At 38.0% G+C, this 27,820-nt stretch overlaps 1 protein-coding gene across 1 annotated transcript in view; it reads right to left on the bottom strand.

The window, feature by feature from the left end:
* Window positions 1-4,258: 4,258 nt before the first annotated feature.
* The window catches only part of eps8l2.L (EPS8-like 2 L homeolog), an 81,911-nt gene continuing 58,349 nt past the window's right edge, over window positions 4,259-27,820 (bottom strand). Inside the window, exons 8-21 of the mRNA XM_018257561.2 lie at window positions 24,799-24,914; window positions 23,877-23,956; window positions 23,540-23,666; window positions 21,940-22,028; window positions 19,341-19,415; window positions 19,014-19,162; window positions 17,552-17,696; window positions 14,703-14,794; window positions 13,462-13,573; window positions 13,244-13,375; window positions 9,896-10,016; window positions 8,229-8,406; window positions 6,367-6,499; window positions 4,259-4,364 (exon numbers count right to left, since the gene is read on the bottom strand). Of these exons, the coding sequence (XP_018113050.1) occupies window positions 4,293-4,364; window positions 6,367-6,499; window positions 8,229-8,406; window positions 9,896-10,016; window positions 13,244-13,375; window positions 13,462-13,573; window positions 14,703-14,794; window positions 17,552-17,696; window positions 19,014-19,162; window positions 19,341-19,415; window positions 21,940-22,028; window positions 23,540-23,666; window positions 23,877-23,956; window positions 24,799-24,914 (1,621 nt within the window). The 3' untranslated portion in view covers window positions 4,259-4,292. The remainder of the gene's footprint in view (window positions 4,365-6,366; window positions 6,500-8,228; window positions 8,407-9,895; window positions 10,017-13,243; window positions 13,376-13,461; window positions 13,574-14,702; window positions 14,795-17,551; window positions 17,697-19,013; window positions 19,163-19,340; window positions 19,416-21,939; window positions 22,029-23,539; window positions 23,667-23,876; window positions 23,957-24,798; window positions 24,915-27,820) is intronic.

Here is a 27,820-nt window from a genome sequence, read left to right as displayed (position 1 = left end):
TTTTCAAATATATTTAAATGGAAATGAACAAACGTAAAATAATTAAAAATGTTGTACTCTTAAATTATCAAGTTTCTCTTCCTTGATGTACTCTCACATATCTGGCTTTATACAGGCTTTGTGGCTGAGTTGTTTTTTTAGAGAGACAGTTAAAGGAAAACTATAACCCTGAACAATGTAGGTCTCTATAGAAATATATTGCAGAAAACTGCTCATATGTAAAACCCTGCTTTATGTAAATAAACAATTTTCATAATAATATACTTTTCTTGTAATATGTACCATTAGATAATCCTAAATAGAAAATTGTCATTGTTAAGAAATAAGGGCCGCCCCCTGGGATCCTGCAATTCACGGTGCACACAAACAAACCATACATGTTAGGTCATACAAGCCAATTAAAGGACAAAGTTTTGTCTTTTGCTTCCACCCTTCCTGTTAGAGTTAGAGCTGTAGTATTTCTGGTCAGGTGATCTCTGAGGCAGCACACAGACCATCACGAAATGGTGTCTTAAGGGAAAAGATGTAAAAGGGCAAGATATACTTAAATATATATTCCGGTTTGGTAAGATTCTTTAATATGCCACTTAATATCATATAAACTGTCTGTTGCTTAAGTAATCATTTAGGGGTATCGTTTTCCTTTAACTCTAATACATAATTGTTCTGTGTCTTTTTTAAAACATTGCCCTTCAACCCACTACATGCAGTGGGCCGATCCCCTCTTATATAAGATGCTGAAGGACCGGATTATATTAAAATAAGGGAAGCCCATGGAGAGACTGGGGGGGCATAATATTCCTTTGGAGGGGCATATACAGCCTCCAATTTGACTAGGGGTGCCACCTAGCCGGTAAAAATGATGGCTGATCCCAATGTTATTGATAGGGAAAAAAGATAAATAAATAGGAAGGCCGATATTTTTTTCCCGATAAGGTGGCAACCCTAAATTGGACAGCCCTGGTTTGGAAGATCTATTTGAGCAATCTGTCTTTAAAAAGAAGGCAACATCAGCTTATATTAAATTTCTGGTTAAAGGGTAACTATCTTGACTTATTTATTTGCATTAGTAATTAGACCTTCAAACTGTATTTTTTCCAAATAAACTCTAATACTTCTGAACCCTGGTTGTATTTATCCTTAGCAGAGAAGATTTTCTGTCTCTGGCGCTAGATCATTAATAGACTCTGAAATCTTATTTCCTTTCAACAATCTGAGTTGTAGCCAGGTTTCTTCCAAGGGACTTGTCTTCAAAAGCTACAGCTCTGGAGATGAGCAGCTCTAGGGCAGAGGAACATGATTACTGGGGAGGATGGGTGGAAGTGAACCCCTGATAATCTTGACATGGGTTCAACATTAATAGAGTAATATGTAGAAAATAGTTAATATTGATATTCTTAGAGTAATATTAAGAAAATAGTTAATTTTAATATTCCTGTTTCTATACATAGTTTCTCAATATAACTAATTGTTATTATTTAAAAAAGAAAAAAAAATTAAAGTTTATATTCCTTTTAAGACAAAAATATTGCCACAACATTTGATTATTGGATTTATTTTTTTTTTGACATTTTGAATGTAAATATTGTATTTAGATTTCCATTAAATATGATATTTTATCTTGCCACGCCCACTTCCATTCCACTCTAAAACATACACATACATACATACAGTATCAATATATTATGAACAATATAATTATAATTTATGGTTTGAGACAAACAATATTTTTCTCTTAAATGTAACTTGATCATAATGCTCTGTGTTATGGAAAATATATTTAATAATCATGGGGTGTAAGGGCACATCCTACATTCACAATCCAACACTGTTACATAGCAAACCGTGGTACTTGCGAAAAGCACATATTAGGAGAAGAATTAAGGCAGATAGACCTCTTTTTTATATTTAAATGTATTTTTTTTCAAAAAATATTTTGTCAAGTCTTCCAATAATTTAATCTGAGTGCACTGAAGCCTGGATGAAAATTCTCCTTAGAAATAGAAATTGTCTACAGTGCGATAGACGTACTTAAAATCTGCCCCACTTTTAGTATATTTGCTGGCTCTTCTGCGGACCTATTATAACAGATAGAAGACCTATTGTAGTATTGTGTCACTGAGAACTACTTTGTTTTACGCATGAAAATCTTTAATGCAGTGAGTAGTAGGCTCTAAGGACAGGGGAGCCCAAAGTATTTCATTCTTGCTGAATTTTATTGACCACAGTTAATGGAACACAATGTAGCAATCCCCATAGCTCTACACCACTTTTTTCTTTTAAGAAAAGCAGCTATTAGAAGGCGCCACACACCGAATCCCTAAGGAAAAAAATATTTTAAGCAATGAAAGATTTAAGAGGGTTGGTAAAAACCAGTTGGGCATGGAGTCCTTAGCTCTGGTCTGGTTGAATCATCTTTGTCTTCATTTTGTGGTGTAAATGCAGGTGAAGGTACAATTGTATAGAACTATATCAGAGGGCTTCAATATAGTTAATTATCTTTAAACTTACTTAACTGATCAGTAGGACTGAATTAGGGAAGTCAGATTAACAAAAAATTAAGTTGCTTGCCTGGGGTCACTGCAATATCTAAAATTCACTTAATAAGGCCCACATTGGGAAAATGGAAGCACCCAATAGACAACTGGAGCATCCAAGAAGGCCCACTGTTGGGGGAATGGGTGTGACATCAGATGGTTGCAGTGTCCTATTGTCACCTGCTAGGTCATGTAGAAGCAAATTCCTAGGTGCCTTTCTCTACCTTCTCCCAGATCTCAAAATTAGGAACAATAACACAATCAGGTATCAGGTACAATAAAAACCCTTTGTGCTGCATGGTAAAATGTCTGAAGTTGAGTTAAAGACATTTAGGGGCCTATTTATGACGTCTCGTTTTTTTCTGGTCAAGTTTTTTAGGGGGAAAACTTGAATTTTTATAAATATAATATATCCCAAAGTTGCTAGAAATCCGAATACTCCATCTAAAACCTGTCGAGGTCATGTAGAAGTCAATGGCAGATGTCCATTTTACAATTTGAAGATGTTTCTTGACATTGTTTTCTGCGCTGGATTTTGGGCGACAACTCATAAAAATCATACGATTCGGGCGTCAAACTGGAATTGTCGAACAATTTCAAGACTTTTTAATAAACTAGTTAAATTTGTGGATGGAAGTAAGGTCGACTTTGTTTTAATAAGAAATTTTGATAAATTTGCGTAAGTAAATGCAACCTCTTGGTAGCATTAACCTCTTGGTAGCATTAAGTGCACCTCCGAATCAAGGAAAAGGAATTGTATGTTGCCTGTATATATGCCTCTATATCAATCTACTTGTATGCGGGGGGAGGGGAAAACCCATTCTCATTGCTACACCACTAAAACAATGTGTACCCTCAAACATATCGCATAGCAACCACATTAACAGCATTTCTTACCTTCTGACTGAGAACAAGGCTTTTATCTAGCTCAAGCTGCTTCTACATCGGATCACTTTATTAAAGATAGATATGTATGTATGTATAAAAATAATACTTTCATGCAATACTGACACAGGCACGTGCACAACACCAAAATTTCACTTTTATAAAAAAAATCTTGAGCTCTTATTGGTTGCCCCATTCTGCCTCCTGCTCGTTGCTTTGGATAGTGCTGGTTTATTGTGATCTGATCTGCTTCTTGCAGGAGCAAAGGCTTTGCCAACAAAAGGAGACTCAGTCTGCAGGCACCAAAAAAAAGACTTAAAGTAGAGCTAAAGATAATTTTATAATGGGAATGGTTAGATGCAGGTGCCTGGATCACTTTAAAGCTATCCCCCTATTTAACCTCCAGCAGGAGAGGATGAGAGTATAAAATGATATGTTAAGATAACATTACAGCAGAGTTCAGCAAAGATATACATATAAATATATGATTCCTATATATTAATCTATACACTAAGCAGGTGCAGTAGGCCTTTCATCAAGATAATACTTCATTATAACAACGTATATTACACTTGGATAATTTGCAAGGACTGTGCACAATATCCCAACAACCTTTCATTAATCCCACTATGTTAGTTAGAAACCTCTGTTACACCTTTGTATTTATATGTATAAATGTATATATAGTATAGATGCGGTGTTTACTTGGCTGTTCCTTTAAAGATTTACATGCCACTAAGAAACAATAATGTCGTTTCCAGCCATCGTCGCTCACAGCACTGTGTGATTCTGCAAGGCTTCACGGATTTCCCCGGATGCTAAGTTTTGCACAAGTAAAAAAAAAAATTGGGGATGCAGAGGAATAAAGTGCTAGTTGCTAGAATCGATCCTTTCTTGGCGCCTCCTCATGATTTCCTGCAGTTCTGTGTCCCCTCGACTTTTCTGAAACATAATTTAATATCCACTGAGATGAGATTGAATTGTTTAAATGTAGTCTGTCACAGGAAAGCATGTTTTTTAAATGCATCATTGAATAGTGCGCCTCCAGCAGAATGCTGCACTGAAATCTGTTTTACAAAAGAGCAAACAGTCTTTTAAATTTAATTTTGAAATCTGACATGGGCTAGACATGTTGTTAGTTTCCCAGGTGTTGCCAGTCAAGTGACTTGTGCACTGATAAACTTAAACTAAAAAAATATACTTGTGGGTTAAGGAATAATAACATTTTATATGGTAGAGTGAATTATCTGGTGTATTTAGTAATAAAAACAACACCATAAGGGTAAGGGCATACGTTAAGATTCAGGGAGATTTAGTCGCCTGTCGACAAATCGTCTCTTCTTCAGGCAAATAATCTCCCCGAAAAGCCTTCCCGCCTGGTAGAATCTAAATCCTCACGAGGAAACTTCAGGCGACTTCGGAAAACGTAGTGCTCCGATTGCCTTCCCGCCGACGATTTAGATTGTAGCTGGCAGGGAGGCAGTTCAGGGAGATTATTGGCCGAAGAAGAAGTGGTTTGTCGCTGGGCAACTAATCTCCCCCAGTAGCTTTGTGTGCCCCTGCCCTAAAAATCAGGATAGAATCCATTAAAGATAAATAGGCAGCTCTGATCCTGAAACCTTTATTTATTGCAAATATTAAATTGACATACTGCCAGTCAAACATTTTTATACACTCTGTTTTTATACTTTTATCCAATGTACCCTTAAATCTCAAAACGTTGTTTAGGGATACAGTGAAAAATCTATTTTTAGTACCCTGATTTTAAGTTTTACCCTGAATTTTACATTTTTTATTTGTGGTCCCACCAATTTATAATAGGCCTATAATCAGGCATTGAACCTGTGACCTAGGCATCTTTTTATTTTGAATTTTGGCGCAATTATCGCCACGATGATGTCAGTGCACAGCGCTGGGTGCCGCCATCCTGGATACGAAGTGGAACGCTCCACAGCGGAGTGCTCCTGACAACTACATTCTGATGTGATTCAGATGGCATCGAAAACAGGGATGAACTTTGATCATAATGGTAATGGCACATGGTGAACTTGCTAGCATTTTGGGGGTGATTTCTCAGAGCGCTCTGTAATTATTTTATAAATGGAAAAAAAGATAATGAATGGCAATGCCACAGAAAGTAATGGATCTATCGATTACCACGGCCTCTCAAAAATGCAATATTTTATCCCAGAATTCTAGTGTTATGGCACCCGCATATTTGGAAATACGAAGCTATACCGAGGCACTAAACTAGGCGAATATTTGATGAAGAAGGACCTAGGGGAACTTGTGTGTGTACTTAGCAATGCCAACAGCAACAAGGGCCAACAACATATTTCCCAACATTAAAAAGGTGTATAGATTCATGGAAGAAGAGGGTTATCCTTCTCTTTTATAAAGTATAGTAAGGCTTTATAAAATATGATCATGTTATTGAAATATATAAAAAGGCCATACAATAAACTCTCTTGCTCTGAGTAGAAGTTTCTAGAGGAGATATGGACATGCCTTGTAATTAGATGGAAGGAAGACAGGAAGTTTCAGTCTAAGGTGTGTGTATAGGTGGGAGCTGTATTTCACAGGTACTCAGGCACGTTTCAGGGGCTGCTGCCACCTGAGGCAGCAGCCCCAATGCCGTCCCTCCTCCTGCTCCGCTCTTCTAACTTCCAGCGTCGGAGCGGGTGGAGGAGGGGCCACATTGCTAGTGCAGTGAGCGCTATTTCTGTTTTAAAAAACGGAAATTTGTCTCTTAAAGTTACCAGAGGAGGCTTTTTGCCGCCCTTGGTAACTGGCCGTTCCGTGCTGCCCGAGGCAAGATTCTCACCTTGCCTCATGGCCAGAGCGGCCCTGCAGGTACTTGTGACTGCAGTCCTTAATCCAGATTCTTCACAGCCCTAAATCCTTAATCCAGATTCTTCACAGCCCTAACGAGATGAGTTCTTACCTCTAACTGTGATTTCTGGACAGCCATTTGACTGTACACCCGGGCTCCCTCCTCACCACAGACTTTCTTCAGCTCTTCCTTGTTCAGAGAGAAAAGCTGTGCGCCATTTAGGATACCCAGCTGTGAGGCTGTCCTATAAAACAAAACAGATACGCATATCAGAGGAGGTTTTTTTTGGCACTTGGGGGGTTAGTTACTTTACCTCAAATTTATCTGGTCGGGCTTTTTGGGGCAAAAACTCGAATTTTTCATGGGAAAAACACCTCCAATTTCTCAGATTTATCATACCCCAATGCTGCAAAAAGGCCAAATCCAAAAATCCACCATCTCAAACTTGTAAAAGTCATGTATAAGTCAATGGGAGATGTCCCTATCACAATTTGAAGATTTATTGGTTTGAGCTGGATTTAGCCCGATAATCCAATTCGGGGCTTTCAGGCAAAAAAACTCAAATAAAATGAGTGATTCGGGGGAAAATCTGAAAAATCATACAATTGGGGCTTTGTTCGATTTTATTGGATTATTTTCCGATCTGATTTATTTGAGTTATTTTATTAATAAATAATGAAATGGGATGGGAGTTTGGCCGAGCTTTTTTAATTTAATTTATGAGATAAATTCTGATTTTAGTAAATAATCCCCATTCTGTTTAAGAAGCAATTTGTATGTCTCTGCCCATAATTCATGTACATATATAGGAAAGATAATCCAATTCGGGCTTTCAGGCAAAAAAAACAAACAAATAAATTGAGTGATTCGGGAAAAAAAGTCAGAAAAATGGTAAAATTGGGTTTTCGCTCGATTTTATTGGATTACTTTCCGATCTGATTTATTCGAGTTATTTTATTATTAAATAAGGAAAAGGGATGGGAGTTTGGCCGAGCTTTTTTTAATTTAATTTATGAGATAAGTACTGATTTTAGTAAATAACCCCCATACTGTTTAAGAAGCAATTTGTATGTCTCTGCCCATAATTCATGTACATATATAGCATTAAAACCACATTGCTAGAAAGTATTAAATATGCTAAAATGGGGAATTTGTTCTAAGGATTAATGTTACAGTATGTACCATAAAAAACTTAAGAGGGTTATATATATATGATTTGTACAGTAGTTAAAGATAACATACGAACAGGCACAGTTAAGGGTCAGGGCGCATAGGCAGATTCAGGGAGATTAGTCGCTCGGCGACAAATCTCCTCTTCGGGGGGACTAATCTCCCCAAACTGCCTCCCCTGCCTTCCTGACGGTTAAAAGGTAAATCGCCAGCGGGATGGCACTCGGCGCAATTCGTTTTCCGAAGTTGCCCGAGGCCAGGCGACTAATCTGCCTGTGTGCCCTGACCCTTAAGGAGAAGGAAAGTCATATCTCACTTGGGGTGCCAAATGTTAGGCAACCCCAAGTGAATATATTTACTTACCTGAAACTCTGGGCCGGTGCTCCTATCAGCATAAATCTGCACCAGCCCATGGTATTCCAGTGAGCACCACGGATCCTCTTCCGGCTTCTTCTTTCTTATCGCGGCTACGCATGCGCATTAGAGCGAGAAGCTGAACTTCAACAAACAAGTCAGCTATTTCGTTCTAATGCGCATTCTTTTCCCCCCGGTAAATTTGAAGAAAGAAGAAGACTGAAGAGGATCTCTCAGTGGTGCTCACTGGTATAACCCCGGGCTGGTGCAGTTTTCTGCTGATAGGAGCACAGGCCGAAGGTTTCAGGTAAGTAAATACATTCACTTGGGGGTGCCTAATATTTGGGACCAGTGGGATAAGACTTTCCTTCTCTTTTAATACTTGCTTATATGGAAACATTACTACTGTATGCAGCAATATAACAGACACAAACATGTTGCGAACTTACCCTTTACTGAAACCCTTGGCCTCCAGCCAGGCTTTGACCTCCTCTGGCTCTGACTCATAGTTCAAGGGGACATACACTGACTGAGGCTTATCTAATTTGAAGTTCCTCTTGGCTGGCTGATTAGTTGTGATTTTCTTTAGAAGCTCGTCGTTCACTTCATCCATGTGGTGAATTAACTCTACAGCAGAAAAAAAAACCCATCAAGTCATGACCCCATTCATGCCCTGTAGGGATTGTCTGCAGTAATCAATTGTAACTAATGGAAGTAAGAGAAATAAATATATAAATCTAAATACAAATGCATATAGGTATTCCACTCGGCTGCTCTCTAATATAATTTTTTTTTTACAGCAAAGAAAAAGTGTGGCTCCCCCCAAATCTTAGGTGAGATGTAGTGCCCTAAATATATATAACGAAAGTGCATATTACTCAGAACTACTCTGGGCCCCCTACAGTCCTTGGACCCCCAGCAGAAGCAGAGCCTAGTGCCCCAATTGTTGCCCCATTGCTCTGGGAAAGACATAGAACCCTATAGGCTAAAGATCAGCTACTGGGTTTAACAGCACAGACAGGATGGGTGCTCATTAGCTCCCTAGGAATGACCAGTTTTGGCCATGTAGGGGTTGACGGGCCAATGTAGAGCAAGGGAAGTGGATCTACATTAGAAGCATTTGAAATCTGAATGATCTGTGAATGAAAACTTGTAGTACACTCCTTTTAGTAAACTGTAGATAAAAAATATTAACCTTCAAATATTAACCAAATTATTTAAACATTTTTTTTTGAACAGTATTTCTGAGCAATTTAATATGCATTACAGTGCTTTTTTTAACAACTTTCCTGTGACATTATATCTAGTATAAGTAATTCTGGCAGCAGGTCCAGTTGTTTTAGAATTACTTATACAGGTATGTGACCTGTTATCCAGAATGCTCGGGACGTGGGGGGTTCCAGATAACGGATCTTTCCGTAACATCGATCTGCATGTCTTGTCTACTAGAAAATCATTTAAACATTAAATAAACCCAATAGGCTGGTTTTGCTTCCAATAAGGATTAATCGTATCTTAGTTTGGATCAAGTACAAGTTTTACTATTAAAGAGACAAAGGAAATCATTTTTAAAAATTCTGATTATTTGGATAAAATGGAGTCTATGTTTCTGTAATTCTGACCCTTCTGGATAATGGGTTTCCGGATAACGGATCCCATACCTGTACTAGATATACCATGACCTGGATGAATGAAAATCTTCATAGTCAATCAGTTCTGCAAAATTATAGCAAAAAAAAATCCAAATCTGAAATGGATTTGAGTCTGAATATTCCAAACTGGAATTTCCAAGATTCAATGTTTTCACCTGTCAAAAAAATTTGACAATCTGAATGAAAATCTAAAAACTGACAGGCTTCTATAGAAGTCAACGTGGAGTGTGAAGCATTCAAGCAAGCTCAGTTACTAGTTTATTACAAGAGTCATGATCTTATAAATTAGTAAATCTGCTGCAGTGCTGCCCCATACCTGTCAGTGACGTACAATCACATAGTACCGGAGAACTGCTAGTGCTGTAGTAGTATGTATACTTTTTATATGTGTAACAAGTCAGTATTCTAAAGCAACTTATTAATAAAGTTGTCAACACATAAGCTGTATTTAAGTATTTACTTACGTTCCTTGTTACTGGGATTGGTCGACCATTTGTCTCCTGAAAAGGTGCTGGGGAGTTTGTAAACTGGGCTGGAAGGACCCACAGCCCGAGGACTCATATCTTCTCTGTATTTTGAATTGTTCTGCAAAAAAAACATCATTCTTTTCTTGCCAGACCATTCAAAGGAGAACTAAAGCTTAACTAAAAAAGTAGCTAGAAATGTTGTACATTAAGGGGCCGATTCATTAACTTTCGAGTGAAGGATTCGAAGGTAAAAAGCTTCGAATTTCGAAGTTTTTTTGGGCTACTTCGACCATCGAATGGGCTACTTCGACCTTCGACTACGACTATCGAAGTAAAAATCGTTCGACTATTCGACCATTCGATAGTCGAAGTACTGTCTCTTTAAAAAAAAATTCGACCCCCTAGTTCGGCAGCTAAAAGCTACCGAAGTCAATGTTAGCCTATGGGGAAGGTCCCCATAGGCTTTCCTAAGTTTTTTTGATCGAAGGATATTCCTATAAATGCCTCAGTATAAGGATGATTAGTAATTAATACAGGCAGCACAGAAACCAACGCAAATAGCACCAGAATGTTATAATTAGCCTTGTAGCATCAGCTTTTATTACAGGCCAATCTTATTTATGCTTGATATTTTGCGACATCCCCTAAGCAACCCCATTACCCCAGTCAATGTCTGGATAATTGAAGTCAACCAAGTTAGTGTTGCAGACACTTTGCAAGATGGTGACCTCCTGTGACAATTTTGTACTCTTGGATCATTGCTGCTATTGAGAAGCTGAAACTTTAGACTGATGCAATAAATTCATTATATAAAATATGGCATTTTTAGCCATATTGATTTTTAGGGTTTAGTTCTCCTTTAAACTAGGCTGTTTTTTAGGTACAATAGTTCAGTATTACCATGAGGAAAACAGAACATATCAGAATCCCAGAGCACTTATTCTGAAATATTAAGGAGGTTATTTATTAAAGGTCGAGGTGAATGGTAGAGGTCCCTTGAACCATTTGAAGATGTTTGTAGCCTTCTTTATGTTTGGGTATTTTTTTGGTGAGTTTCCCTCAAAAATTGATCAATTCGAGTATTTTTGAGTTTTTTACATTTGAGTTTTTCATAAATAAGAAAACTTTCCAGTTGTGAGTTTATTTGAGGTATGAAAAGTCTCACAAACCCCATAAACGCAACCTTTGATAAATAACCCCCTAATTGTGAGTTGGAATTATTACAGACTATTTACATATAAAGTCCTCTGTACATTTCCAAGTGAATTGTGACATTTATATGTCCTGCAATGTAAAAATCTGAAACTCATTGCTTATTAAGCGGTCTAAAATTTGTAGTCGAGTCCATCAAAAGGCAAATAAGGGTATCCTTTACTAAGGTAGGGATGTATCCAGATACTAAGAACAAAGTACAGGGTAAGTACAAAGTACAGGGTACTTTGAACAAGAAAGGTCAGAAACTAAAACTTTTTTCAGTTTGAGGGTAGGACTACACAAAAGATTTTGGCGCGATCCGAATCGCTGTGACAAAACGCCTGGGACAAGTCGCATGCGACAGAAATAAGGTAAGAGATTTAAAGAAGTGTCGCATGGTGTCACAGCGCGTCGGATCGCAACACGACTGTCAGATGCAGTCGCGTTTTGTTGCAGCGTGTCAGATCGCGCCAAAATCGTTTGTGTAGTCCTACCCTAACAGTGCTGTTTTGTTTTATTGTGAGTGGTTGGGAGGGTCGAGAAGGCACCTACTGTAGCTTGGTGACTGTTCATTGAAGTTAATGGAGATGCTTTGCTATTAAATGCATTTTATATACTATGTACAGGCAACAACCTGGATACCTAACCAGACCTTAATCTTCTTGACGATGCAAGAAAAATGGTTTCTCTCTATAATAAACTATGGGTAAATAACTGAGTTTCTAAATCATGCAGAAGAACCATACCCATGATCAGATATCATAAGGATAGCACTTTGCTTTGTTGGAGCATCAATATGTAGCTTGTTGCTCATATTTCCCGAAGGGAGCATTTTGACTTCCAGTAGTCCTTGAGAAGTTGGGTCCCGCATTTTTGACCGCTTTAGTTTAAAAAATTTGGGGATTAGCAAGTGCATTTTATTATAAATCCAATACTGTGGTATAATTAACACCCCTTTATGCTTAGGGTCATTTGTAAAAATGGTAGCCAGGACTGATAAGTTGGCCCCTGTGTAAATATCTCAGAGACTTTGAGAGTGATGAGTGATCACCAGGGTATGTTTGTCTGGAGTTAATAAAGTCTGCTAATTGTTATCACTATTTCCAACTGAACTGCGAGAGACGTTGGCATGGGACTCTGGATAAGATACATCAGCAACTATGGATACAAATAAATGTTTCTTGACCATTCTTTGAATGAAAGTAGAGCTATTCAAATACCTTTTCCCCATTTACTGCTGACAACTGAATAACAAAAGAGACATAAAAAAATATGTATTAATGATGTGACAGGGCAAGTCCAGCATGAAGCCAGTCAGGGCATTACCAGGTTCATGCATTCAGTAATAGCAAAAAAAACATGTTTTATTGTCTCTGTATGAGAGTTCATGTATCATATCCAGCTAATAATAGTATGTTCTGGTTTGTGTTTTCTGCTACCTGAGACTTTAGGCATAAAGACAAATACACAAGGTCCTCTGCACTCAACCCATTATTAATATATTAAGGACATTGAGACATTTTGTGCCTTAAGCTACTAAACTAACAGGGATTGTTTGTCCATATATTGCAATATATTTAAGGTGGGCAACTACATTAAGGTTATCTGTGGTCTTGCCAGTCCTACACTCAACTTTCATCTGATTCATTAAGAATTCTACTGCTTTATTATACATTTTACACAGGGACTAAAGGTGGCCATACACGGGCCAATAAAAGCTGCCGACAAGCCGAGTCGGCAGCTTATTGGCCCGTGTATGGGGCCCTCCGACGGGCTTCCCCGATCAATATCAGCCCAAAAGTCGGCCAGATGTTGATCTGACTGGACTAAAAATCCTGTCAGATTGCGGACCGCATCTGTTCGTTGATGCGGCACTGCGATCCGACCGCCGTTTACCCATTATTATGATCCAATCGTTGGGCCCTAGGGCCCACAATCGGATCAGCCTGATATCGCCCACCTCAAGGAGCGGATCTATCCGTGTATGGCCACCTTAAGTTTTACCTGCAACTTATTTTCAAGGTTAAAACTCCCAAATAGTTGCACTTTTATTGGCCACCACTGGGATCACCTTACTGTAGCTGGAAAGGGTGGGAGCTACAACATGGAGCTGGCCACTTCTTCTGAGACATTAGACATAAACCCACTTACTGCTGTTCCATAAGTCCCATCTTGGTTGGAGGCTTCATCAGTTGACACTAAATCAAGGATATTATAAGGAACATAGCCTTCTTGTCCGATCCTGTTTCTCAGCTTCCACCACTGTTTATTATCCTCCAGCACCTACACAAGAGCAAACTCAATCACTCATAATCATGGAACATATGGGTCTCATGTTATAAGCAGGAACAAATGACTGAGTCCATTACCTCCAGAACTTCATCTTTCAGCACTGAAAGCTCATTGGCATTGCGAGCAGTGAAGTCATAGCGGATTTTGGCTAACTTTTGTGGCTGGGGCGGCACTGGAGCTTCATAACTTCTACCAGAGCAAAAACAAGATTGACTGCATCAGTTACTAAGCAGTTACTTGTGTACATTCTGAACAAAGTAATTAAACAACTGACATGAATCTGCCTGCAGGGCTAAAGTGACTATAGACGCACCGATAATATCGTACAAAAAAATGTTCATACAATATTCGGAGCGTATATGGTGGGAGACCAGCCTACCAATATCGACAGAAGACTTTATTGGTATTGTATTGGTTGGCTCGTTGATCGGGCCCCTTTGAAGGCACCTGAACATCGGCCATTGTTAGTGCTGAACTGTCAGATACAGGTAGAATTCTATTGTTTCTACCTGTATATTTGACGATTCAGCACTACACGTGTGTGTTGAAATGAAAGATCTTTCCTGGATCGTAATCCTAACATCAATAGCCACTTTAAGGAACACAATGGCAAGCATTTTAGGGCAACAATCCCCTGCATCCCCTGCATGCAGCCTTTACATTGGATTCAAGTCAATGACAAGCGATCGAGTAGCAACAATCAAAACGTGTCATGTGTCTTGGCCCTTGCACATCTGCAAGTTAATCTTATGTTATAGAATGGCTAATTCTAGGCAACTTTTTAAATTCTTTTTTTAAAGTTTTTAAATTATTTGCCTTCTTCTTCTGACTCTTTTTAGTTTTCAAATGGGGGTTCAGTGACCCCATCTAAGAAACAAATGCTCTGTAAAGCTACAAATTTATAGTTATTACTGCTTTTTATTACCGTACTGATCTTTTCAGGCCTCTCCTATTCATATTCCAGTCTCTTATTCAAATCAATGCATGGTTGCTAGGGTCATTTAGACCCTAGCAAACAGATTGCTGAAATTGCAAACTGCAGCTGCTGAACAAAAAGCTAAAAAACTCGAAAAAAAACCACAAATAATAAAATGTTAAAAACAATTGCAAATTGTCTCAGAATATCACTCTCTACATCATACTAAAAGTTAGTTTAAATGTGAAAACCCCCTGTAAAAAGGCATTCATTTATAAATAAACATGTAGATACAGTCAGCACATGATAGACCTTTAAAATCAAGTCAAAATTCTTTCTGAGGCAGGGAAGAGAATATGTCAGTGTGGCCTCAGTTATGTCCCAGGTGCTTTCCGTACCCACCTATTCATCTGAGGGCTGGTCCTGAGATCTTGATCTGGATGAGGCTGTTTGAATGAATTTGTCCTGTATGGATTGCCATTGGCAGGGGCAGCCTGAAATTAGAACATTCATGTATCAGTCCAGGCCCGGGTATAGTATAAGTTATCCCGTTATCTGGCAGAAATGTCACTGTCTGTATATGTTTGGTGCCTTTTGCAATGGAGTATTAAAATGACTTTCTGAAACCAACAAGAATTTAATGCAAATTTACACTAATCAAACCCAGGCTTCCCTGAGTAGAGCAACTATAGTTAAGCTCCCCATAGACGCGACGATTCTTCTTGCCAAACGACCGATTTTAGGGAAGCCCAACCAATACTTCGAAATTATCGTGCGGTTAGTGGTATTCGAACGATCGTACATCTTATGATTTTTCGGCCGACATCTGTCAGGAAATTGATCGGCCAGGTCAAAAAATCTTTGTCGGTCCCAGTGCAATCTATCTATGTTTGCAGGGCCAAGCAGGCAGCTACCCTTTGTTTTCCTGGCAAATTGGTCTTTTTAGTTGATGGTAAATTCGTACGATCGTACGATCGTTCTGAGAAGATCGTGGTCTCACGATCAGGATCTGATCTTTTAAAAATCTCAACATCTATGGCCAGCTTTATACTTTCCACAGTCTATTGCCAATCTGTAACATCTACAGTATGTAATCGGCCTCTTGTGGCCGTATTCCAGTGCTACATTAAAAGCACAAAACTTGGACATGAATCTCAACACAGCTGGGGCTCTATTGGTTCATTTGTTATTCCCCTGAGGAACTGGAGAGATTTAATAAAGCAATCCAATTTAAATGTAACAATTTTTTGACAATTTGCTTATATACTGTGCCTTGTTTCCTGCATTGGTCTCAAAGCTAAGCTACCTGATATAAATGAAACTTAAGCTGGCCATAGACGCAAAGATCTGATTGTACGAATCGAGGATTCGTACGATTTTCGGACCGTGTGGAGAGTCCCGACATTTTTCGTCCGGCGGAGATCAGTCGTTTAGTCTTTTGGTCAGGTTAAAAGAAGGTAATATCTCTGCATGTATTGCCGATCGTACGATTTTCAGTGGGAGACTGTCACTAGCAGAACATCGGCTGATCTGTTCTTTAACTACTTTACTTGATCGGAATGGTTAGTGGCAGGTCGGGAGATGGGGAAGTCCGATCATACGTTGATTTGTACGATCGGATCTTTGCGTCTGTGATCAGCTTAAGATATACAGGGGGATGCTTTGTTTTGTAAAGCAGCTGCGGACTGACTTGGCTGCCGTCACTTGGTTTATAGGGTAGGACCCAAGGTGCCCAGTACGACATTTTGAGCAGACTATAATGAAACATTTCTGAGCATGCATGCAGTGAATAGTATAATAATCTCTGTATATACAGTTCATTTGTGTCCAGGGTAAAAAGTCACTTGGTTAAGGTTGGTTAAGACAACAAACTACAGTAGAAAATCAAGTTCATGAATAAAGGAACTTCTTGTACTGTTGTTCCAGGCAGAAATTTAAGTAACTAAGCAGAGGAGTCATCTGATATCTCTATGGTTAGTTCCAAGCAGAGCAGTATCACAAGATTTTGTTTTTGCCTTTCTGTTCTCTGGTTCCTAATTCAGAAACAAGGTCTCTTAATCAGCTTCTAGTACATTGCTTCAGGAGCAAAAATCCAGGGAATATAAAACAGATACTGCTTTACAATTACAATCACATTAATGCTAAGTTGTTTTGATTTACATTTTCTTTCATTGTGTGAAAACAAAACAGTTTTAACTTTAACATTTTTAAACATCAATCTGTCTCTGTATAGCCAAAAGTAAACTTCAGCTGTTGCATTGGACCCCCTGAGTACAAAAGTTTTGGGGCACATTGTAACCCCATTATTGTTTTTGTCTTGAAGGGGACACTGACACATTTTTGAAAAATCGTCAATAAATAATCCCCATGATGCCATTTAGGATCACACCCCAATTTTTAGGCCCAACTAACTAAAGAGAGCTGCACGTCTTTCACTATAAAAGAGAGGCGCAAACCTGAGTAGTGGACGAAGCCAGGAATTTTAGGGCAGATGTACTGGCAAAAAAAACTTTGCAAACGAATTGATGTAGCAAATATTGATCCTTTTATTAATAATTAAAGCCACTGCTTACCCTAAAGTACCTTAGGATTTCTCCCCCAGAGATTCAGTTGCCAACCCTCCTTCTCCACCAATGTAGATATTGGAGAGTAAGCATCTCAGGGTGGCAATATTGTCCTGGCAGGTACAGTAGTGCAGGACACCACACTGTCCTTACTGTAGATTGATTTTTGCTATATATTTAGAAAAGTGCTACTTCTTGTGTTTGGGAAGATTTTGCAAAGGGTGAACCAAGTGATGGGTGAATTTATTCAACAGGTTCCGAAGTTCCGTGTTTGCTGCCGTTGAATACATTTGCAAAAATGTTGCAAGATTAAACTGACGCCCATCCTCTTTAATGTGTGTCAAAAGTCAATTCTGCAAATTGTCGCTGGCCTCAAAACTCGCGTTTCGCTAATTTTTCACCTGTTTCGCCACTAGGTGAACCCTTTAAGGTTACGAGGTCAGAATTAGATCACCAGAATAAGAGAAGCCCCGGCATAATGGTGGAAATTAGAAAACAACAAGTTGACTGTAGAAATGCCCATATCTGGCTGAGCCAAATTTCTAAGTCTTTAAGGGCCTGACCACCCAAAAACTGTTCTTTGCATAATGAAAGAAAATGTCATCATCAATAGCATCCCTTCACTGACATATATCTATACATTAAATATCTGTATACAGTACATGTCAAGCCAACAGGACCCCTCACCTCTTCATGTATCCTTGGTTTGGGCTCTGATGGGTAGGCTTCTGTTTCCCATGGTGCTCCCTGGAAGATCTCCACTGGAGGTATCCAACCATTGTTAAATTTGGGAATGTACAGTTGAACTGGAGGCTCCTTAGGCCATTCTGCCCTGAAAAAGAACAATTTTTATTGACAAATGTAAATTTTTCTTTTTTTACAAAATTTCTATTTTTTTACCATATTGTCTTTATTTAGTTCATATGCATGCTTGACATATAGTACATACATTACAGTGTGTTCATGCATGCATCAAGTTCTAGTAACATTTCAGCATGGACCTGGTGGTCATGTGACAGGGATCCAAAGTTTTCCTGCTAAGCTTTATTGTTGGGATGACAGATATCTATATCACAGATCCTTTATCTCAGTATACTCCTGCCAAGGCTGATTACCGATCACCAACCTGCACCCTACACCTCATGCTGGAGTGCCACCAGACTCTGGACAGAAGTTCTGTCTGAATGAGCACTAAGGGATGCTTCTTGGTTGCTCTTGCACTCAAGCCTGGGACCATCATAAATTGATGCTATTATCTCATTTGTGTGTAAAGCTATTTTGATCATATTTCCTCCCATTGCTGATGTCTTATCTATGTTACATTACTGCCACTACACTAATGTGTAGACTTAGATTGTAAACTCTTTTGGGTAGGGCCCTCTTCTCCTCTTGCATCTGTCATTGGTTGCTTTGTATGTAATTCTGTATTTTCAGTAAATAAACCCTCTTATTATACAGTGCTATGAGAAATGCTGGGGCTCTATAAATTCTTGTAAATAATAGTAATGAGAATTCCATTGACAGCAACATCCAAAACCTGTGACCCTAGCTTAGTGGTTCCCTAACTGTGGGGCTTGAGGGCCTTGAACCAATGGTGGAGGGGCTCAGACGATTTAGAAAAACATCTGAAGAGAGTGCATAGAGTGTAAACTGAAATCTCAGGTTGAAGGTCCATTAGGATGAGATTTGGGGTGAAAACATATTTGTTTTCCTATTCTTGGAACTACAGTATGGCTGAATTACTGCTACCCCAATATTTTCCTATATCTATAACTTTGTTATGAGTTTAGAATGGCTCTGACCAAAGGTTAGATCTCCACAGGGGCTCCCTCATTATAAATGTCCATCTATTCTAGTCCCACAGAATGAAAAGGAGGATGTGCCACACTCTATAGAGTATAGATATATAGATCTGCAGCTCCTTTATGAATAATTCATACTTTGTGAATATTGAGAATTATTTTTAAAAAGGCACAGGTAGTATCCCTAACACAGAGAAATACTCATGTCAATAATTGTACAATGCAGGCTGTTTTATCTCTATGTTCTTATTTACTGCTTTTTAGATATATTTATCTAGCTCTTCCAAAACTGTGTAGGATATTAATAGCCAAGAAAGGAGAAACGTGTCCTGTGAATTCAGCCTTACCTGGATTTTGTCCATCTTTCTCCCAGAACCTCCCATATGGACATCTCTTTAGGTGTTAGGTGGCCCCTTAGGAAATCAGTAGCATCTTTGGACAACAATGGAGCTAAGATGGACCTACCAAGTTCTGGACCTCCAGAGCTCTGAATTATCTGTAAAGCAACATAAGCGGCCAAGTCAACTCAGAAATAAAGATAAATAATAAAGGTACGAATTAATATATCATATAGTTTGGGCTTATGAATGCCCTTGAACACTTGCAGAGATAAATTAATGACTTTGCTTTATAAACTACAAGAGACAGAAAAATATATATAAATATGTATTTACCAGTTCCAAGGGGCCAAACAGGAAATGAATCAGCTCTGCAGAACTTGGATTTTGTATGTGTTTTTTTAACTTAGCCTGAAAATTGACATGAAAATTAGTGAAACAAGGAAAAAAGCGCAGAACAAAAGAATACTGGACATGGAAAAGCTTCCATATCCCTATGCAGATCACACTATATGGGATTTGGGCATTTCTTACAACTTATAATTGGTTTGAAGATGAAAGGTGCCTGGAAAAATGTGGGGTTCTAGTTTAGCCACCAGGCCAACAATTTGGGAAACACAGGTATAGAAATGATGCCAACGTGCCACTGGAAATACAGTTAGTGAGGGACTCCTAATTGAAACACAGTTTGATCTGTAATGTTTGCATTTTACCCACTGGTTCTTCCTGTATATGATCACAAACATGAATCCAAATGTTATTCATACACATATATTGTGGCTAATATAGGCAAGTGACAAGTTACAGAAAAATAGTTATTTATCCTTTATCTGTTTGTGAATGGGTTTCAGGGGAATATACCTATGATTTGGGTAAGGCTGATTCACAGCTTCCATAATACATCAGATTATATCTATGTATGGGATCTGTTAGCCGAAAGCCGGTTCAGAAAATTCAGAATTATGGGAACGCCATCTCCCACAGACTCCATTATAATCAAGTAACTCAAATTTCCGTTTTCTCTGTAATAATAAAATAGTATCATGTACTAAATTGCAAATAATCTACAATGAATTGGTACTGAAGGCAAAACAATCCTATTAGGTTCATTTAATATTTAATCATTTAAAATTTTATTGCCATTTCATGAAAAATTCCGATTTTTCACACAACATTCAGTAAAGCTCGGATTTTTTGTGCGACAACCCAAAAAAGTTTTGGTTTTTGTGCAACAATCCGAAAAAGTCTCGGTTTTTGACGATCTGATTTTTCTGCGTTTTTTTCAAATGTTAAATAAAGATAAATTGTGGATTCTAGTTTGTTTGGATTTTTTTTTATTAATTAATCAGAAAAATTTGGCCATTTCCCTAAGTATGTTATGGAATGGCCAATCCTAAGTAACATTTCCATTGCACTTAATTTTTTCATTTGTTATAGTTTTTCAATTATATGCCTTCTGGCTCTTTCCAGATTTCAAATGGGGGTAGCTGACCCCATCTAAAAAACAAATACTCTATAAGGCTACACATTTAGGGGCTGATTCACTAAATTCGGGTGAAGGATTCGAAGTAAAAAAACTTCGAATTTCGAAGGTTTTTTTGGGCTACTTCGACCATTAAATGGGCTACTTCGACCTTCGACTACGACTACGACTTCGAATCGAAGGATTCGAACTAAAAATCGTTCGACTATTCGACCATTCGATAGTCGAAGTACTGTCTCTTTAAAAAAAACTTCGACCCCCTAGTTCGGCAGATAAAAGCTACCGAAGTCAATGTTAGCAAAAGTTTTTTTGATCGAAGGATATTCCTTCGATCGTTGGATATTCCTTCGATCGTTGGATTAAAATCCTTCGAATCGTTCGATTCGAAGGATTTAATCGTTCGATTCAAAGGATTTAATCGTTCGATTCCTAGTCGAATATCGAGGGTTAATTAACCCTCGATATTCGACCCATAGTGAATCAGCCCCTTATTGTTACTGCTACTTTTTATTACTTATCTTTCTATTCAGGCCCTCTCCTATTCATATTCTCATTTAAATTAATGCACGGTTGCGAGGAAAATTCATACTGTAGCAACCGATTGCGATCTCGAGAGCTGCTAAATAAAAAGCTAAATAACTCAAACGCCACAAATAATTATTGCTTGTTTTCTTATAGAGAATATCACTCTCTACAGTATACTAAAATGTGATTTAAAGGTGAACAACCCCTTTTAGGTACAGTATAGAGGTCCAAATTATTAAATTATCCCTTATCAGGAAGACTCCAGGTGCGGAGCATTCTGGATAACAGGTCCTATACGTGCACTTTACAGCAATCAGTGTAAGGAATGTGGTAACTTGTGTAAAGTTTTCATAAGGCATGCCCTTAAGAGTGGGGTACCACCATTTGCTCCAGACCTACTGCTCCTTCTCACCTTCTCAGCGATAAGCTCATGTAGCTAATGTAGATTACAGATAGAGATGTACAAGACAGTCTGGTTGTCTCTGAGATCACAACCTCTGTTTATAGCTTTAAAAAGAATTGTTTGTGTTCATTATATGCAATTATAGGACATACTGTAAATGATTGTGCTTTACAAATGAAGATTAAGCTTCCACCCTATGTCTACCATAAAGATCAAGGTATATGGGTGTAGCTAAATGTGGGTTGCTTACATACAATTACTACCATAAAAAATGGCATTTGGAACTCTATAGATAAAAACATGGAGATATGGTTACCATGGAATACTTACCGCAAATATCACAATAATTACTGGGGTTCTTTTATTCGTTTTTCCCTATACTAACACCTTATATTCCCTTATCAAGCAATGCATTATGCTACTTTGGATTCATTTGCGATTTATGATACATTCATGATACCCATGATGGATACTTTTAATCATAATCTTGAAAATAGAAATAAAAGATATGACGAGAATCTTACCAAGAGGTTAATGGCCAGCTTGATCTTCTGATAGCAGCTAACAAATTCTAATTCTGTTGGTGGTTTTGATCGTAATGTCAGGACTCCCTCTGTGTAAGTAAAATAAGATTTTTGTATGAAGCAAGTGGGATATGTGCTTATATATTTTCCACCTTAGTGACCATTACTATTGGAGGAACTCAAAATCAATTGTATGTGAAAATGTTCACTAGGTTCTGACTAAAAGTATATTCTAATAACTAATTAATAGAGGGGGGGGGGAAGGATATGACACAGACCATACCAACAATCACACCTCTAACAGTCTCCAAGGTCTCTTGATCTAGACACAATGGACAAGATATTGGATACTTGAACCTGCCCAGAACTCTGTTACATGACCCTAATGTGCTTACCTAAGTTAGGATCCAATCTCTTTATTTTGGTAGCTTCCGTTTATGTATAATATATGCATGCACAAAAAACTATGTTGTAATGTCTATGACCTCATGCCGCTTTGATGGGGGCATACAAACATTCTATTTGCCATATAATCCATGGAGACCAAAACCTAGGTGTGTTTCATATTTCTAATTCACACTCATCTGTGGAGCAAGTGTGGGGAAATTATTTGGAAGGAATCATCCCTAAAGGCTAGGGGACCTAGGGAAATACAAGCCATAAATATATTCATGGGGGTAAATTTACTAAAGGGCGAATTGTCACCAGCAACCGATTCGCCGCACTCAGACGGGCGCAAATTCGCACTACGCTAATTATTTTCTGCCGCTTAGGTTAATTTGAATAGGGCGGGTACCTAAAAGTCACATGGACGTCTTTAAAGGAGTGAACTTTTAGTATGTTATAGAATGGCCAATTCTAAGCAACTTTTCAATTGGTTTTCATTATTTTATTTTTTTTATATAGTTTTATAGTTATTTGCCTTTTCTTCTGATTCTTTGCAGCTTTCGAATGGGCGTCGCTGACCCCTTCTAAAAACAAATGCTCTGTAAGGCTACAAATATATTGGTATTGCTACTTTTTATTACTCATCTTTCTATTCAGCCCCTCTCCTACTCTTATTCAAATCAATGCATGGTTGCTAGGGGAATTTACAAAAAAAAGCTAAATAACTCAAAAACCTTAAATAATAAAAAATGAAAACCAATTACAAATTGTCTCAGAATATCACTCTCTATATCATACTAAAAGTTATATTAAAGGTGAACAACCCCTTTAATAGTAATGTTGGAGCAAATGCTTGAAGTGGCCACTTTTTCAAACACATGTCCAGTAAGCCATAAGAGGAGATCTTCTAATTCCCTAGACACAAACCCACCATTAAACAAATGTGGCATGCCCCCCAAATTAGTTTTAAAAATTCCTCCCACAAAAATCTTTAATAGTTTGAACTTTTGAAGGCAATCTCGCTTTAAAAAAAGAAAAGTCGCCAGCGTTTTTACAACTTTAATGAATTTCCGGCATACAGGATATGATAACACTAACATACATCTGGCGAAAGAGGTAACGTTCTATAAAATTCGCATCTTAGTGAATTTGCAAAGTAACGACCGTATTGTATATATGTATTTATAAGGGACTAATGTACATAAAATATTACCTGCGTGTCCTTTCTTTTTGTTTTTCTTCCCTTTCTTTCTCTGGTTCAGCTGTTTGAAGGCTTCAGCTGCTTTTTGGAGCTTGGCTACAAAGAATTCTATGTCATCCAATGTGCAGTTTAAAACTTGCTGTAACAAAGAAGATGTCATAGGGATAAGCATCTACATTAATAAAGAAATAAATACATTATATATCAATCCATGTTGATATTATGTATATATATATATATATATATATATATATATATATATATATATATATATATATATATATATATATATATATATATATATATATATATATATATATATATAACAACAATCATTTGTTTTTCTTACTGTGTCCTTTTCAATTTTTTGTGCCAAAACCTCTCGAGGCTCCTCGGGTTCCTGGGAGATGTTGCTTCTTCGATCATATTCTGAAGGAAAGGATGAACAGCAGTGAGCCAAGTCTTGCTTAATAGTATATACTATACTATTATTCATATCTTGAGAGCTGTACTGGTGGCTTAAAAATAGTAGGTAGTACTTTTTCCCTTTTATGCATTTGGTTTATCTCATTGAAATCATTCACCCTGTAGACATTCTTAAAGATATCATTTTAAGATCATGAACACTAGTAGGTAAATGCAGTAAATCTTTCAGTGAAGAACTCACCAGTTTAGAAAAGAGGTCCAGGTGCACCGGCCTGAACCTTCAGCTGAGGGAGCGGATAACCGTATAGAAAAATTGAGCAGGCACTTCCAAGGACTAATCTAAAATACTTTTTAATTGAAAAGTCTGCCTGGAAGATTGGTCCTTGGAAGTGCCTGCTCAATTTTCCTTAAATATATCATTGCCTCCAATAAGGATTAATTATATATTTGTTGAGATCAAGTGGAAGGTTCTGTTTTATTATTACAGAGGAAAAGGATATTTTAAACATTTTTAATTATTTAAATAAAATGTAATCAATGGGCGATGGCCTTGATGTAATTCAGAGCTTCCTGGATAATGCTTTTCCAGATAATGTATTCCATACATGTATTTATATTTTTAAGCTGTATATGGAAACACCAAATCCATCATTTCTGGATTTGGCCCATATAACAAATCAATTGTCAACAAAACAAAATGTTTTAATTAAAGGGGATAAACAGAAATTTGACCAGGACATGAGGGACACACATGGAACATGGAAGCACATGGAAGTAAAATGGCATAGTCTAACACAATCTCTTCAATAATAGATATATGAGACGTGGCTGATATTAATACCTACCAATATCACTGGTTGGAGGCTGGTTCATTACCCTGTTTCTGTTGTCTCTGGTAGGCTTTGGGGCAGTGGCAGGAGGTAAAATGGACTCCCTTTGCTTGATTTTCTCCTGGTTAATTCTATAAATATATTAAACACACATGAGTGTTAAGGCACATATTAAATGCACATTAAACGGCTCCTTTTTCTGCATTTATCAATGATTTGACAAATACTTTTAGATCTGTTAATTTTCATATGTAGATATGGCATAAAAAAATTACAACCTACTACCCCAGCTTGTGTTGTGTTATCTTGCACAAATATAAACACAATCAACATCCTTCGGCATAGCATAAAATGCAAACATTTGCTAACAAGTCCTAGACTTGTTGAATTCCCAATCTCAAAATCTACAATTTGGAAACACAAACTCAAAATGTTTTTCAATCTGAAGAAAGAGCATGAAACCCAGGGGTAAATTGCTGCCTCCAAGCAGACCTGCTACCCCAGTTAATCAGTTGACCACAACTACTCAAAACCTGGATCCACAAATAACTTGTTACTGCAAAATATATCTACTTGGCCATTTTTTGATATTCTTCAATCCAGGAACAAGCCATAAAGGAAAGTGCTTTATTGTGGGCAAAACAACATGGTTGCTTTTGTCTACAGTTGCACTTTGTACACTGCACTTTCAGTGTCATGTGACCCCCTGTTAAATACAGAGCATGCCAAATATTATACATGTTCTGATTAATACAATGGTGCAATGCAGAATGTTTGAGAAGAAAGACACAGGTCAGTCTTTCTGCTAATAAAGTACACTCAAAGGACAATTCCTAATTTCAAAATATGTCAGCTACCAAGGATCCAGATGTAGTTCTTCACAGAGGGTGGGTAAATAAAGAAATGAGATATACTATTAGATAGGACCAATGACAGGTTGGAGCTTAGGGTTAGGAATTGTCTTTTATACATTGAACTTGATTGAAACAATCTAATCAGTATAATGGCTTTATCTTCACAAAACTGCCAGCATTTTATGACTTCAGGGCATGTTCAAAATGAATCACTCAGTATTTTTTCTTCCTGAAACTTTGTATGAATAAATAACAATATTAGGATAAGAGAGGGAGATTGGATTTCATGTCATGTAAGGTCAAAGTAAACCTTTCATTTCTTCAGTGAGAACACAAAGCTTCTAGTGTACCCTGAGTGCTGCTCCTCATTTGCCTGGTGAAAGTCATTCTTGATATAGTGATGTTAAATCACATCTTTGCATTCTAGATGATTCTGCTGTATGTCTGCTAGGGAACTGACACTTGAAACTACCGGGTCGAGTTGTAAAAAAATAAAACAAAAAAAAAAGTGTGTTTTTGACACAAGGACCACTTTTTGGGCTCAGTTGAACAAATTAAACCTAAAAAGGCAATTGTAATTTCATGCTACAACCTCGACCACTCAGTTGTGGTATTATAAAATCTGTTAAATCTATAAAACCATGGCACTTATCTCTATATAGAAACATATAGTACACTAATTCCATCATTTCTGGATTTGAGAGAATAATGAAACAAAAGATCTGACCAAATACCAATCAGTACCAAGCAATCCAATCTCTAATTTTAATGAGAACATTTGAGGATAATTTATTAATGAACATTCTATTATTTAGTGGTTTAAACCTATAGTCAAATGAGCCAAGTGACTTAAAGGGTTCATATTCAGTTCAGCTTAACACTAAGGATTTGGCCAAACCCAGTCCTGCAAAAATCCTGCCTTACGTGAATCCCTATTGCCAATAAACTGTGATCTTTTCCATTGAGCAAAATAAAAAAATGTAGTGCCACCCTCTAGTGATATTAATTTTGTCGATATTAAAGGGACATTACCTTTTTTTCTCATCAAAATACAAAGGGTAACTAGCCAGTAAGTCTTGCTTTGCCTTACTACACATTAGTACTTTGACCCTTATCATTTGCAGCCACGATATGTTTTGCAAACGTGATGTTTATTCAGCTATTGCAAAATGTAATATGGTAATAGGTAGCTATTTATGGAGGTTCTGGCTAAACTGCATTCCTATTAAGCAATGGTTTAGTATAAAATTGGCTCTACACGTATCTAGGGAACTGCAGAAGTCTGTTTTGTCTGGACAGAATATGTATGACCATTGTATAAGCCATATAGCAAGAGCCTTAAGATGGCCATAGACGCAGTGTCGGACTGTCCTGGCGGGAAACCGGGAAAAAACCCAGTGGGCCCCCGCCGGGCCAGACCCCTCTGCGCATGCGTGCCGCCGTCTGCACATGCGCGCCAGCCCAAGCAGTGCCTCACAGTAGGGAGGCGGGGGGCCAGAGGAGGCCCTGGACAGCGGTCCCAGTGGGCCCCCGCCCCCCCCAGTCCGACCCTGCATAGATCCAAAGATCCGATTGTACGAATCATCGTACGATCGGACTTTCCCATCTCCCAACCTGCCACTAACCCTTCCGATCAAATAAAGTACAAAAGAACAGATCATGTTCTGCCCCTGACGCAATTGTACAAAAGTTATGTCCGACCAAAGCTGGTGACAGTGACCCTCTGAAAATCGTACGATCGGCAATACACGCAGAGATATTATCGGCAGCCAACAGAAATGTTTTAACCTGTCCGATAGACCAAACGACCGATGTCTGGCGGATGAAAAACGTAGGGACTCTCCACACACGGTCCGATAATCGTACAAATCCTCGATTCGTACGATCAGATCTTTGCGTCTATGGCCAGCTTAACACAGGACAAAGACTTCCCTTAAGTCTGTTAAAATCGTGTAAATTTTAAATAAACCCATTAGGATTGTTTTGCCACCATTCATGCAGCTTAGTTGCCATCAATTACAAGGTACTGTTTTATTATTACAGAGAAATAGGAAATGCATGGCTTTCTGGATAACAGATTTCCGGGTGACTAATCCTATATCTGTGATTTATTCAGATGTTGCCATACTACAACTCCTAAAGAGCCCTACATCAGTTGAGATGCTGGGCCATTTTTGGGAGAG

The sequence above is a fragment of the Xenopus laevis genome, chromosome 4L (genome assembly GCF_017654675.1).
Source record: "Xenopus laevis strain J_2021 chromosome 4L, Xenopus_laevis_v10.1, whole genome shotgun sequence".
NCBI lineage: Eukaryota > Metazoa > Chordata > Amphibia > Anura > Pipidae > Xenopus > Xenopus laevis.
This window is presented reverse-complemented; position numbering and strand designations above follow the sequence as displayed.